The 15,239-nt window shown below is 36.0% G+C and overlaps 1 protein-coding gene across 3 annotated transcripts in view; it reads left to right on the top strand.

Annotated features, from left to right (window-relative positions):
* The window catches only part of PCSK5 (proprotein convertase subtilisin/kexin type 5), a 405,323-nt gene that overhangs the window by 152,047 nt on the left and 238,037 nt on the right, over positions 1–15,239 (top strand). For all 3 annotated transcript variants that reach the window (XM_074330572.2, XM_019736691.3, XM_019736690.3), the window contains exons 6-7: positions 1,718–1,806; positions 5,735–5,907. In XM_074330572.2, coding sequence (XP_074186673.2) covers positions 1,718–1,806; positions 5,735–5,907 — 262 coding nt within the window. The remainder of the gene's footprint in view (positions 1–1,717; positions 1,807–5,734; positions 5,908–15,239) is intronic.

Below are 15,239 nucleotides of genomic sequence, written 5' to 3'. Positions count from 1 at the left end.
CATTTTTCATGTCAGATTGGCAAAAATGAAAAAGATTGAAAAACTCATACAAGGATTATATACACAGGGGTTTGTTCAGCTTTTTCTCTATTCTTCCTGTTGTCATTCAGCTTGGTTTATGGTCTTTCTTTTTTTTGTCATGCACAAAAATTTGATGTTTTGTAGTAATATTAATTTTGCAGTTTTTATGGTGTTTGGTTATATTACTTTTATCTACTGTTAACAGTTTGACAATATATTCTCAGTAGTTTTTGATTCAGTAATTCCACTTCTAGGGATTTGTCCCAAGGCATAAAATTATATATATACCCAAGACTGTTCTTCATAGCCTTGTCAATATTAACGAAAAACTGGGTAAATACATATATAGATACATATATACCATTTTGAAAGATTATGTAGTATAATACCAACCATTCAAATTATATATAGATTAATATTTACATAGAAATATATGCATGCCATTACTAAGTGGAAAAAGAATAAAATACCTCTTTTGTGTAAAGTTGTAAACCTATCAGTTGTACGCAGTAACTTGTTTATAGTTGCACAGAGAGTGGTCATATCTCATGATGAGTTTGGTCTGATGCACCTGTGCTGTAAAATAAAAAACACTACAATGGAACTTGGGGGGCCTGAGTTTTAGTCACTCTTTTGCTGCTTTCAACAGATCTCTTTACAAATCAGTGCCTCCTTAAGTGCCCTCATCTCTAAAAATGAGGGAAGGGAGGTGGGCGTTGGACTTCAGTGGCAATGACAAATACACCATAATGGTTGTCACACCCCTCTTCTGCAGGCAGGGCAGACATTAGTCATCCATCTTAGCATTCTTTCTGTGGGCTCAGCCAAACCTTAGAATGATTTTCAGCACACTGGTTTAGACCACCATTTCTAGGCAGAGTGTCTGTCACACTTGAAAGTTCTTTTCAATCTTCATCTACAACATTTTTCTGACCAGGGAACAAAGTTATTGTAACGAGAAATAACAGGGAATATCTTTCAGAAACAAAAAAGTTGTGTTGTTTTTTTTTCTTGTTAGCCCTACATTTTAAAAAAGCAGTAAAAAGTGGAAATAACTTTTCATAATATATTTTATTCAATAAGATATTTCAACACGTCATTGATATAAAACAATTATTAATGGGATATTTCATGTTTTTTTCCATATAAAAATCTTTGAAATCCAGTGTGTAACTTAACAGCAATCCCATTTTAGATGATAAATTTCCATTGGAGATACTTGATCTATATTTAAATTTACAGTTTAGAAGTAGAGTCTCATACTGACATTCAAAAATTTTCTAATAATTGAATTGAGTACTAGTTTTTGAATTTAGTTTAAAGTGCATTAAATTAAAAATTAAGATGAAGTTACACTAGCCACATTTCAAGTACCCAATAGTCATATATGGTTGGTGGTTATCATATTGGACAGTGGTGGTTTAGAGAATACAGAGAGGCATTCAATTCGATTTTAGCCTTCAAGGAGATTTTCCAGTTGGGAAAGCAAGATATCAAAAATAAATGTATCGAGAATATAATCCAAAACAATATAATTAAATGCTAAAAAGTGGACAGACTAAGTGTTACTTCGGTAGGAAAAACCCTCAGCTTGATACATTCTTCACCACTTTGAAGTCTGAGTGGTGGCAATGATGTGTTGAGTTTGTGTGAATGGAGTGTCTTACTTTAGAAAGTGTGTGTGTTCTCCCTGCAGGCATGGGACCCGCTGTGCTGGAGAAGTGGCAGCCGCAGCAAACAACTCTCACTGCACAGTCGGAATTGCTTTCAACGCCAAGATTGGAGGTATGGGAAACAAATTTACATGGACATAGAAATGAGCCAAGAGCTCTTGTGCTAACTGGTTTTCAGTACCTTTTTGAACTAAAGACAGGCATGTGTTTGCATAAGAGTGTTCAACTATTGCTGACAGCAAAATGACCATGTTAACATGTTATCAAATACAGTTAGAGGCTTCAGAAGCAGTACCCCGAACGTGTTCCAAACACAAACATTTCTTTCTTTAAACAGGCATGTAAAAAGATTGTCCAATACTGAAAATCAAATCAGTGACATACCGAACTATATAATTGGTGCTTTGGTCAGAAAAAACTAATAATATAACATTAGGCTGTAATATCTCTATGGAAAGAAGTATTTTGAAATTCTATTAAAGCAGACAATCTTTTCTTTTCCTTGGGCTTTACAAAAAGTTTCTTTTAACTGCAATTAAAATGGTAAATGGTAAAATCTCCTTTTGTAGTCCCATAATGTAGTAAGACTGCTATCATTAATAATACCAAATCATATATATCTACAGATACACAAACTCAAATATACATAAGCTTACTACTTACTACAAGGACGCAAACACGGCCGTTTAAATCCAGGTATTAATAAAAACAAACTCTTACTTTCCTATTTGTAGTCATCTTTATTACTATAGCCTATTGCCATGGCCACATAAATTGGGAAGAAGACATTGTAAGAGATGCTAACAGATCCTAGTGACTTTGGAGATGTCCCCTGGGGCCTCTTAATGGGTGTCCTATGATGAGTGAAGTTCCAGGAACCAGCATCCTTGTTTCCAATACACTATTTGTTTCCAAATGGTAAATAGAGTTGGAACTAAATAATAAAAATGACAGTCCTTTCTAGGATAAATGCAGAGGTCTTGTAACATGAAATATTTGGGATCTTTAATAATGACGCTAAGAAAAGATTTTCTGAGACTACCTTGAATGTAAGCTCTCAGGAAATTTGACCTCTTTCTCTCCTTTATTTCCTGAATTCCCTGAATTTCCTTTACTCCCTGAATTCTTACTGTATGGTAGCTTATTAAGCAGTAATTAGCTGTACTCTGAGAGCATCTGCTATCAAGGGGAAGGTTTATGGAGGAGGTAAGGAAAGGAAGAGATAAAGATTTTTCCCTGAAGAATCATGAGGGTGCCAGAGGCCCCTGCTCTTCTCAAGAAAATCACATGACTCTAATGGCTTCCCAGTCAATCCTTCCTGCTGACCTGGACACAGAGTCTCTCACGTACACAGACACACATCTGTGTCCCTGTCATTTCTCTCCAGTGCAAACCCAGCACTCACTGACCTTGAGGGAATGAAGAGATAAACATGTAAACCTCACTGTGGGGACAGATCCAGAAGTGCAGTTTCCAGGCTCTCAGCCTCACGTAGAGGGGTGCTGGCTCCGGTGGTGAATGGCCATCAACTGTGATTGGATGGCCATCAGCTGTGGCTAGTTGGCCATCAGCTGTAACCAGTGAGCCATTGGCCACTAATATAACTGCCGTGGCTACGCTAGCAGAAAAATGGGGGGCTGGCAAGAAGATGGTGGCTGAGCCTGCAAGCGGAGCAGTGAGGGTTGCGAACAGTGTGGCTCCTGCTTCCTGTGTCTCCAACCCAGCCGCCAGCAAGAATATAGTGGTAAGACTCCCCTGTCTATGCCTCTGTGGGTGTTCCCTTTTGGCCTCACCATGTCCTGCTTTCTTATGTGGGGAGCGAGAGTTGCGACCCTGCAGGCCGCCCCGCATGACACTCACAGATACTAGTAAGCTATTGGCTGACCTAGCTGAGCAGGAGCTCAGTAAAAAAATGAATGTATGGCAACAATTCACAAATGTTCCATCATCTAAAAACAAGAACATTCTGAATTATAAATTTAATCTTTTAAACCAGGGACTGAAGGCTTGCAGTTAAATGAAGAAAAAGCAATCTTTCATCTTTTAAACTTGAGGAAACAAAATTCTTATTTGTCAGAGTTTGATCAAAAATTAATATTACATTCTACCTATGATTTTATCAAGTGTGTGTGTGTGTGTGTGTGTGTGTGTACACATAAATTAAACGATGTAAAAACTGAATTCAGGTTTTGTGTAGATATCCCTGCATATTGGCAGTTAGAGATACTAGTTTGTCCAATGTTTATTTCAGACCTCCCAGTACAGGTAAAATAGTTTCATTTTATGCTTTTAAATAGAAAGTAAGATTAGAAAGTAAAAATCTTTAGTAAAAATCATGCAAGTGAGTTTTGAATATTTATGTCAAATGAAAACAAACCAATGGCTGCTTAGGACCCAGTACATTCAGAGCACCATACTACTCCCGCAAAAATTTCTGACAAACTTTCTAAACACAATTTTTGTTTTCGTAAATTTTATTTTTAATTTTTATTTAACAAAATATTATTTGGAATACCTGTTCTTTTTCTTTTCAATTGCAGTTGACATTCAATATTACTTTATATTAGTTTCAGTTATACAACAGAGTGGTTAGACATTTATATAATTTACGAAATGATCCCCCCAGTAAATCTGGCACCATACATAGCTATTACAATATTATTGACTATATTCCCATACTTTGTTCTCCATGTAACCTGCTTACATACATCTCCTTTAAAAATCCAAAAGTCTGGAGGAAAAGACTATCAGGAGGTATAACAACCAAATGCAATGTCGTTAGGGATACTTTGGGGAAATTTAATGTTGATTGGGTATTTATTTCTATGATTTTTATAAAAATATTAAAGGATATAGTATCATACCTGTCATGTAACTTAAAATTGTTCAGACCAATATTTATATTTTTAGATGCAGAAAATGTGGCAAAATGTTAACAGTTGTTGAGTACTGGCTATATCAGTATTCATTGCCATTCTGTTTTTCTGTTTGTAAGTTTTATAGTTAGAAGTTAAGCACTTTTTAAAGCACAAAGAAGAGACAGGTTCTTAAAGAATGTTTTTATTTCTATCAGAAGTCCCACCTCAAACCACATAGTAGCTAAAGCTACCTGATTTGGGATTTTATTTTTCAATCCCTGTTTACTAGTAATTAATAAAAACTTGAAATCCTACTAGATAACAGTGTTTTCCAAAAGAGTGAATTTGGGCTATAGAGATATATTTTTAAAATAATACAATGCTCGGTGATGGTATTTAGCTTAAGCTGAAGGAATTACGTTTACTTAACATTTAGTTTTTGTACGTCTCAAAATAATAGGAAAAAAAGGAAAGCTGAGCATTTGATATGTAATTTATTTTTGAGTATCTGTGTCTATTTTTGCAAATTATGGTTAATAATAAATTCCTATCTGTCTGGTGGGAATATACTTAAATGAAGATTAATGACTAAACATTGCTAAAACCCTTTGAGAATTATTTGATGTGTTACATGCACAGAGAGCATTCTCATTTATTATTTGACTTATAAATAACTTGGCAAAGAAGTAATGTATTAAGTTCACATCAGCCTTACAGATTAGGAGACAACATTAAATATGGAGGAAATTAGACCAACCTAACTTGGCAGCTTTCCAAGTTTTGTAAGACTGTTAAGGTCAGAATGTTTTATATCAATTATGAACACAAGCGATCTAATGAAGAGAAATTTAGGGGAGATGGATTGCTTGAGGCTCTCTGTCAACTGTTCACTTAAGACAGGGATAAAGAGAAGGGAGAGATTGTGGAAACTTAGAAAACGAGAACAATGGATGAAAAAGATTTTAAAGAAATTTTGCTCTTTTACATGCAATGTAACTTTCTCTCTCCCCAAGAAAGCTTCAGGAAAGTCTGCATTGTCTTTTTCTGGGGAAAATATGGTCACTTAAGTGTTGGTTAAGTTTATTCTTGTCCCCCAAAATACTGTAACTGCAGTAAGTCTTGAGTTGTTTGGGCATCATACAGTGAAGCCTGTAATGAAACTACCTCCCTTCTGTCTTGAAGGAGTTCGAATGCTGGATGGAGACGTCACAGACATGGTCGAAGCAAAATCAGTTAGCTTCAACCCGCAGCATGTGCACATCTACAGTGCGAGCTGGGGCCCAGATGATGACGGCAAGACTGTGGATGGACCAGCTCCACTCACGCGGCAAGCCTTTGAAAATGGCGTCAGAATGGTAGGTTTCAAAAGCACCTCAGCTCATGCTGTGTCGATCGGTGATGATTCTCATGCAGCCATCTGTGAAACTGTGGGTCCCAGTGCTCCAGGAATAGGTGGAACTCATAGGCTGAGCCAGGAGACTGGCTAATTGAAAGAGACGCTGAACCTTTGGGATTAGATGCTATATTTGTTCTGCAAATGAACTAAATGCTAGAGAGTTTCCCCTGACAAGAACAGAGGTATATTTGGATGCTTATATTTGTTCACAGGAAATATATTCATTCATATGTTAATCTTGCATTTGGAGAAATGTATTCTCAGGACTGTGAGATTCAGGAGAAGTAGAGATACTGAAATTCTCCACTTGGTGTTGGTAGATCATCCAGCAATGTCCGTCTGGACATCTGTCTTTGGAGTTCCTTCCCTAGTTCCACCTCTGTCGTAGGACAATATTATCTTTATGCTGGCTCCCACATTCCGTTACCAGGCAGCTTAACTTGTGATTTCACTTGATTTCCTTGATTTCACTAAAAAATTCATGACTACTCCCCCAAAACTGACCACATAATCTAATGCTAAGACATCTGTTTCAAATTACAGATTTTTTTTTTAATTAAAGTTTATTGGGGTGACATTGGTTAGTAAAGTTACATAGGTTTCAGGTGTACAATTCTGTAATACATCATCCATATATCATGTTGTGTGTTCACCACCCAGAGTCAATTCTCCTTCCATCACTATATATTTGATCCCTTTTACCCTCATCTATTCCCCCTCCCCTCTTACCGTCTGGTAATTATAGATATTTTAAAAATCTTGCCTTACTGTAATTCAATAAAAATTATTGAATTAAATATAAAATAAGGATGCTGTATGCTTCTAATTATGAAAGCTTATTTTACCATCAAGCCTCAGTTCGAATGTCATCTCTTCCCAGAAGCCCTCTTGCTGCTCAAACTAAAATTAAGTATGAGACAGTCCTAGCATGTACCCTCTATACTTTATATTCTTACTGGTGTTACATATAGTCTTTCTCATAATTGTGCTTTATATCAGAGTTAATTTTGTGTGTCTCTTCCTCACTAAATTTGAAGTTCCTAGAGAGCAGAGCTTATGTTCCTCCTATCTTTATGGGCTTTGCAAAACCTATAGAGTACATTGGACTCTAATGAATACTCAGTCAACATTTGTTGAATTTAATTTGCCACGAATTATGCTAACCATAGGGTTGTTATATATTAGCCCAGATTTTGGAGCGTAATGCATGCAGTTGATTCATGTAACGTTGCTGCTGGTGTACCAATAGTAATGATTCTTTCACCTTTGTGGGATTAATGTTAGGGTTTTAATCAGAAGACTGAGCTAAGCTGTCACCTGATTACTCTGATATAGCCTGGAGGGAAAGCTTATACACTTGTTATGTATATGCTTCTAACTGAAAGATAATTCAGGTTTGGTTAAGACATACTTTCTAGCTCTGTCAATTTTCAGCTACATTAAAGCCCTTTTGAGCTATAGGATAATGTTTTGAATCGTTGCCTAGTACTTTCCTTTCAAGGTATCTGAACACCAAATGAATACAATCTTAAGTAATCTGGTGATTTCATTACCAAAGTTCTGAACTATTCTCTCCCTGTGTGCCATCAACAGAATGGTCATTCAAGCTAAATAGATAGAGCTTAGTTCATATTTGGTTTTCAAATTGTATGCGTATGGCTCTTAATATAATAAAGAGCAGTCTGGAATTTCTCATGAATAAAATACTTATATTAGTAATGTACATGATCTCATGAGTGTACTTATAGAGAGAGTATGCCCATACATAATAGCTGTCATTGAATCAGATGATATGGACCCATGATTTTCAATTTTTTTTCTAGCTAGGGAATCTTTCATTCAATTGAAATCTTAACTGGAAGTTCAATGTGTAAAACAAATAATAAAAGGGGTATTTTGGTTAAAGGAAGTAAGGGTTACTATTAGAAACAAGTTCATCTGAGAAAGCTGTTCAAACTTATAGGAAGATAATATTTAGAAATAAATAATTTTCAGAAAATTTACTCCAAACTTATTATTAATTACAAAAGTAACCCAGGCTTATTATAATAAATCATACTATAAAATGAAATTAAAAATAGATTTCCCAACCAACTAGATAACCATTGTTAAGAGTATGGACTACATCTTTCCACGTTCCTATGCACATTCATATACAAATGGGGCTCATACACCTCTGCACGTTGTTGTGTTCACCTCACAGTGTATCATGGGCACTTCCAGGGCAATCCGTAAAAATAGAACTCACTTATTCTGATGTTTCAAAATTTTTGGAGTGTGGCGATACCATAATTTATTCAGTATTTCACTGAGGATCTTTCAAGGTTTTAATCCAGAAATAAAAGGAGTTTAGTTTTCAAAGAAACCCTTAACTTTTACAGTTAAGGTAGTAACAACAGCACAAAACTCTTAAAAACAACAAATTATTCTCTAGTTCCTAGCATTGCACATCCAATTAGGGAAAAGCAGCAGTGACCCATTTAAATGTGATGAAATCAACAGGATAGGGTTTTTATGTATTTAATACATAGTCTTCAGACTTAAGTTCGAGTTGAGTCCAGGATCTGTCATTTACTGCTCTCTGACCTGATATAGATCAAATTACCTCCCTGCTTTCATTTCCTCATCTAAGGTAGGGTGCTAATAGTACTTACTTACCAGGATATTGTAAGTGTTAAATGAAGTGATAATGCTTGTAAAGCAATTGATACAATACCTGGAACATAATAGGTGCTCAAGAAAACTATATATATATGTATGTTTCCCTCACAAAAGAGAACATGTCCTTCCAAAACACTTCATATTTCTTCTCCTCGGTCCCCCATCCCTCTCTCCTCTACCCTTTCCACACTGTACGGCTCTAGATAATTCCATTGAGTTACATGTAGTGGTAGATTAAAAATAATATGGTAAAAGTCTGTGTAGACTTTCTGAGTTCTGTAATGCCATTTACTTTGTTCTCCCTAAATCTTTACTCGTCTTTAGTCACTTGCCTTTAGAAGCACATCTTCAATTTCATTGAGATAACCTCCCAATATCCAAATTCATTTCTGTTATCCATGTTTGGATACATACACGTATCCAAATGAATGGAGACATACATGATTAAAGGCCAATCGTGAAGAAATATGGAAAGAATGGTCTGTGCAGAAGGAACAGCAAGAGCAAATCACCCTGAAAGGAAAATGGTGTGCATGTCCTCACAGCACCGAATGCTAATTTGGGCTTTGGGAGCAACATGAACAGAAAGCAGGCAGTAAGAGATGAGTTGGAGCAGTAGAAAGGGGCCAGATCAGCAGGGCTTCCTAAACCTCGGAGGCTGTTCACATGTTATTCTGTTACAGAAAACCACTGGAGGTTTTCAGCGGAATAGTGGCCTGATGAGATACACAATTTAAAAGATGACTGCTGTGGAGAGAATGAACTGTATGTGGAATGAGGGATGAGAAGGCACAAGTGGCAGATTGAAATGGTCCAGCAAAGAGTTGATAATGAGTTGGACTAGGGTGGCAATAATGTCGAGACAACTAGAGAGATCCGTGGTAACAGAGAGAGAAGCATAAGTATCAAGGAAGATTTTCACAAAGGAAATAAATAAATTTTACTCAGGGAGTCCAATATTGATTGCACCCATTCCTTCTGCTTGCTAATCAAAAAACGTAGCTAGTATTGGATTTCAGAATGCTCCCTATTTGTTTACTGTAAGATAAGCATTTGGCTCAGTAGAATGTAACACTGTTTTCCAAGACTTGAACAAAATCAGAATTGATTCAATTTATAGCCTCTTTAGAATTAATGTACCCAAATTGCATTAGAGAAACTATGTTGAACAAACCATGTCACAGTTGACAACTTGCTCTTTCTCCCAAAGATTGCATTTAATTTGATGCTGAGGAGCTATAAAATAAAATGCAAGAATTAGAGGTGTATAATTTGGGCTGCATGCAATTCCTAATAATATTAATGAAGATGATGCAGCAACAACATTTAACATTTAGCAGTCTGCTATACTATACTCACTCTGCTAAGCCCTAAAATAGATAACTTTTAATCTTCACAATGATCTCATAAGATAGATACTGTTCTCCCCAACTCTACAGAAAATAGGTATTCAGCATAGCTAAAGAAGTCAGAACACGGGTCTTAAAGAAATCTAGTAAGTAATTTTACATGTTGTCATTGCTATGTTATTTCTCACATCTGAACCTTTTCTCTTCATCTGTGACCATATACTCTAGCTTTTCTCCTGTTACTATGGTGAATTATGTTCTTCCTTCATCTACCTCCTTCATTTCTTAACTAGATGCCATCCTTTCTCACCTCATCAAATATAGGGCTTAATCAATTCTCTTCTGTCATCATCAAAATTTTCCTCTCAATTGTATTATTCCCATCCACATATGTTCATACTGTTAAATTCCGATCTCAAAAGAGAGAGAGGAGAGAATCCCGCTCTTGTCTCCTTATATCCTTTCAATTCTGACCTCATCTCTCTTTTTCCCTTTACAACAAAATTTCTTGAAACCGTTGTTCGTACGTGCCCTCACAAGCTCTCTTTTTTCCGTTATCTCTTGATGTGACTACATCAGAACTCTGACCCACCACTCCACTGAAGCTGTTCTTGTCAAGGTCACAGTGACCTCCTTATGTGAAACCCAGTGCACTTGTCTGAACTCTATTAACAATTTTTACTAACAAGGAGGCCTGCCTGGTTCTTCCCATCCACAGTATAGCACACACATCCTCCCAACTCATCAGAGCCCCTTCTTGCCAATTATTATCCCTCTCTTTATTATATTTACTTATCTTGTTGATTCATTTTCTTCTCCAGAAAGGCCCAGAATGTGACTGTTTTGGTCTCTATGTATTCCAAGTACCCAAAATAGTGTCTGTTTAGTGAATGAGTGAACAAATGTATGAATGAATGTGTGAATGACTTCCATGCCAGTTTGCTACATAAACTGAATAAATATACTAAGGGGCATACTTTCATTGTTTCTGATTAATAGTTTGGAAATGAATTATTAACATGCATGGTATTGTTTGGTGATTAATATACCCAGACTAAATTCAGACTCTCCAGTGTGTTGTAATACTTTCTTACCATGTTCAAGTTAATTAGCCTCTCTGAGGATCAGTTTGTTCCTCTATAAAATGGACCTAAATGTCGTAATTACTTTTTAGGACTGTTATGAGGATTATATGACTAAAGCCTGTAAAATACAAAGCAGAGTTCCTGGAACATAGTAAAGTCTCTCACCATGTTACAAATCTGTCATTATCACCACTGAAAAGGCAGTGGTAATAAAAGTAAAATACTGACCAATCATACAAAATACTATAAAAAGTCTTGATTGTTCAAAATCTCTGGGTTTAATCAATTCCATATTGCTGAATGATCCTTAGGGAAGGTAAATATATAATCTTGAGGAATGGCCAAAATAAATGGGACAAAATATCCAAGAGGGTATTTTTTGAAGTTTATTCCATAACACACTAATTAATAAAATGCTTTTAAAAAGGTCTGGGGTGGGACAGATGGATTTTGCTGTCAAATACGCTTGAGTAACACCACTTATTATATGCTCCCTTTGGAAATTTAATAGTATGTTAAAGGCTCTGAGAACTCCTGCAGTAAAGAAATGTGTTTAACTTTATTTAATCAATGTTTTAAACTTGAACCACACAGAAGCTTTTATTTTCATGACTTTGAATTTCTGTTAAATTTCACTTCATTTTAAATACTTTGGAGCTACTTTATGAAAATCCAGTTAAACGTTCTTACCTTTAGAGTCAGAACGTTAGAACTGGAAATAATTTTAGTGGTTAATTCGTTTTTACCAATCTTTCTTTGAGTATTTATTTACTTGTGAGTGTTACTACCATTCACCCATTCTCTCTTCTTAGAAATTGTGATTTCTGCTTTTCCTAATGCCAGTTATCCAGTAAGTCTTTCTTTACTACTTTCCAAAAGTCTATGGAATCTGCTCTCTTGTTCTCACAGTTAGAACCGGCATCTCTCATACAGACTTCGGCAGTCGCATGCTTCCAAAAGTCCATCCTCTCAGCTTGATCTTCAACTTTGAAATCAGCATGAACACTGCAGCCAAAGAAGTATTCTTATATGTAAATCTTGTCATTTTGTCTTCTCTTCAAAACGCATCACTGCTCCCTGAGACCAGCAAGGAATATTCTAAGCCTCTTAGGAGGGAACATAGGTGTCTCACAATTTTGCCAGGGATCTCAGAACCAAAATCTTACATATCATCTTAGGAAAAGACAGTTTAAAAGTTGCTCTCATTCAGACTGACACAATTCCACTTACCCTGGGGATTCTTGGGCCTGGCTCCTTGGTATGACTGGCAGAGACTTCCCTTAGGGGAAACTTTTGGCCTCATCGCCCCAGGCAGTTCTAAAAAGGAAAACGATTTTATAAAATGAGTGAGTCAGTTGACAGTGTTTCAGATATAGGTGACCCAAGATTTGGTGTCGGGATAAGAAGGTAATTGCCAAAAGTGTTATTTGACAGATTCTTTATTCATTCATTTGTGATTGTATTCAGGAGACCTTCTCTGGGTGATTATAATATTCCAGGCACTTAGCTGGGTGGCAGTGAAAGATGAATAATACTCAGCACTTGTCTTTGGGGAGCTCACCATATAATGATGAATAAATGTTCTAAATGAAGTGCAAGCAAACTCCCAAAGTCCTTTCAGAGAATAGAAGTTGATAAACAATAAGGACAGACTAAACAGCACACAATAACAAAACTTATTGTGTGCAGTCTAGTTGCCTTGCAGTCATCGTTTTTTGCTCCATTTGAGTTATTAGATTTTAATAATACTTGGTGCATTTGATATTCAGCAGCAGGCATCTAATGCACTGACAGCATTTCACAGTTTTTTCACAAGTGTGTTTAATAATATCCTTTAGAAAACGAGATTATAAAAAACTTGGAATCAAATCTTATCCTTTTCCCATCAGAAAACCCTATATTAAAGTTATCAGTACTCCCCTTATTATTTTACTCAAGAACTATTTCTTGAGTAAGTACCCACTACATAACAAGCAATGGTTTGGTGTTTATCTTAATCTTTATCTGGAGAAATCATGTACCTCATTGAGCTATTGTAGCAACACAGCTTACAGATTCTGCTTTGCCATTTTATCTACAAGTAAACTTTCAATTTCAGGTCATTTTTCTTTGAGCTGTTTAAGCTTTCATATTAAAGCATTCAAATGAATTCAATACAGAACCAACGTCGAGGATGTGGAACAAAAAGAGGTGAAATCAGAATCACTGGCCCCTAATCTCCTTGTCGGAACTGTGTCCTTTATCCTATTTTTCACTCTGCTCTTCTATTTAGGGGTCCAGATGGAAACAGAGCATTTAATGAATATCTATTGGCACATCCCTGGCTGTTGAGTCTCTTATGAAGTCTGTGATCATCATCAATTTCCTTTCAATTTACCAGATTTTACAACTAATTGGATATTTGGAATATTTGCTGAAAGCACAAGGTTGCTTTACAATCACACATTGTCTCTTACACACACAGACACGTGTGCATACACACACACACACATATTTCTTCACCCTTAAATTAAAGACATATGTTCACCAGGAAGGGAGAGAAGGGATATAATGAGCTTGTATATTAAAAGCAGTAATAATAATCATAATAAAATTAACCAATTCCACTTGGGAGGGATGTGTTTTTATCTGATATACACCCAGCTGTAGCAGAATTGGTACCAGTTTGCATTTTAATAAATGACAGATTGCTGTTAAATTAGTTGGCAAATGTTGTAAAACTTTGGAATGATATATGGGTAGGCAAAGATAAACAAGGGAGCTTATTTAATATTGGTTCCACTTAATGAAAATTGACTTTCACCGTGGTTTGTTTTAAAAATCCTCTCTTAGCATCTAACAATATGGTGATGGAACGCTCTGTCTTTAGAGTTTTAACAAAGCTATGAAGTGATTTGTCAAGTGGACCTAATATAAGATTATCCATTTTGGAAACAAAGAAATGTCATAAATGCATATGCAGTTTCACATTCTATAATCTTCACAAAGCTGTCTGCTATCCAAGTATTAGATTTAGATTACTGTGTTATTGTGAATTGCGATGCATTTTTATGGGAAGGATCACAAATCTATTCTAGCCTTGTGTAGGTGCAAATGTCAAAATTTATTGTCACCTTTTTTCTTAGTTTTAGTTTAGAGATTCATTCTTAACTCTACAAATAGTTTACACTAACTTTTTTTTAAATGATTTGTGCAGTATTTACTTTTTTTTAATTTTTAAATTTATTGGGGTGACAATTGTTAGTAAAATTACATAGATTTCAGGTGTACAATTCTGTATTACATCTTCTATAAATCCCATTGTGTGTTCACCACCCAGAGTCAGTTCTCCTTCCATCACCATATATATTTGATCCCCCTTACCCTCATCTCCCACCCCCCACCCCGCTTACCCTCTGGTAACCACTAAACTATTGTCTGTGTCTATGAGTTTTTGTTTCTCATTTGTTTGTCTTGTTCTTTTGTTGTTTTTGGTTTATATACCACATATCAGTGAAATCACATGGTTCTCTGCTTTTTCTGTCTGACTTATTTCACTCAGCATTACACTCTCAAGATCCATTCATGTTGTCACAAATGTTCCTATATCATCTTTTCTTACCGCCGAATAGTATTCCATTGTGTATATATACCACAACTTCTTTATCCATTCATCTATCGAAGGACATTTTGGTTGTTTCCATGTCTTGTCCACCGTAAACAAAGCTGCAGTGAACATTGGAGTACACGTGTCTTGATGTATAAATGTTTTCAGATTTTTTAGGTAGATACCCAGGAGAGGGATTGCTGGGTCATATGGTAATTCTATTCGTAATTTTTTGAGGAACCTCCACACTTCCTTCCATAGCGGCTGCACCAGTCTGCATTCCCACCAACAGTGTATGAGGGTTCCTTTTTCTCCACAGCCTCTCCAACACTTGTTACTATTTGTCTTGTTGATGATAGCCATTCTGACTGGGGTGAGGTGATATCTCATTGTGGTTTTGATTTGCATTTCTCTGATGATTAGTGATGTTGAGCATTTTTTCATATGTCTTATTTGCCATTTATATGTCCTCTTTACACTAACTTTTGCAAATTCCATTCTAAATCCCTCTGTTCTAACTCATGAATTAGCCAGATATCAGTAGCAGTCAGTCCTCTTTTCTTTTAGTTTGTTTTGTTCTATTTATAATGACAATGGGGCCACCTGGGGA

Source organism: Rhinolophus sinicus, chromosome 16, assembly GCF_057876585.1.
Source record: "Rhinolophus sinicus isolate RSI-liver-muscle chromosome 16, RSI-T2T, whole genome shotgun sequence".
In the NCBI taxonomy this organism is placed as follows: Eukaryota; Metazoa; Chordata; class Mammalia; order Chiroptera; family Rhinolophidae; genus Rhinolophus; species Rhinolophus sinicus.
Note: the sequence above shows the minus strand (reverse complement) of the source record. Positions and strands in the feature narration are given on the sequence as shown.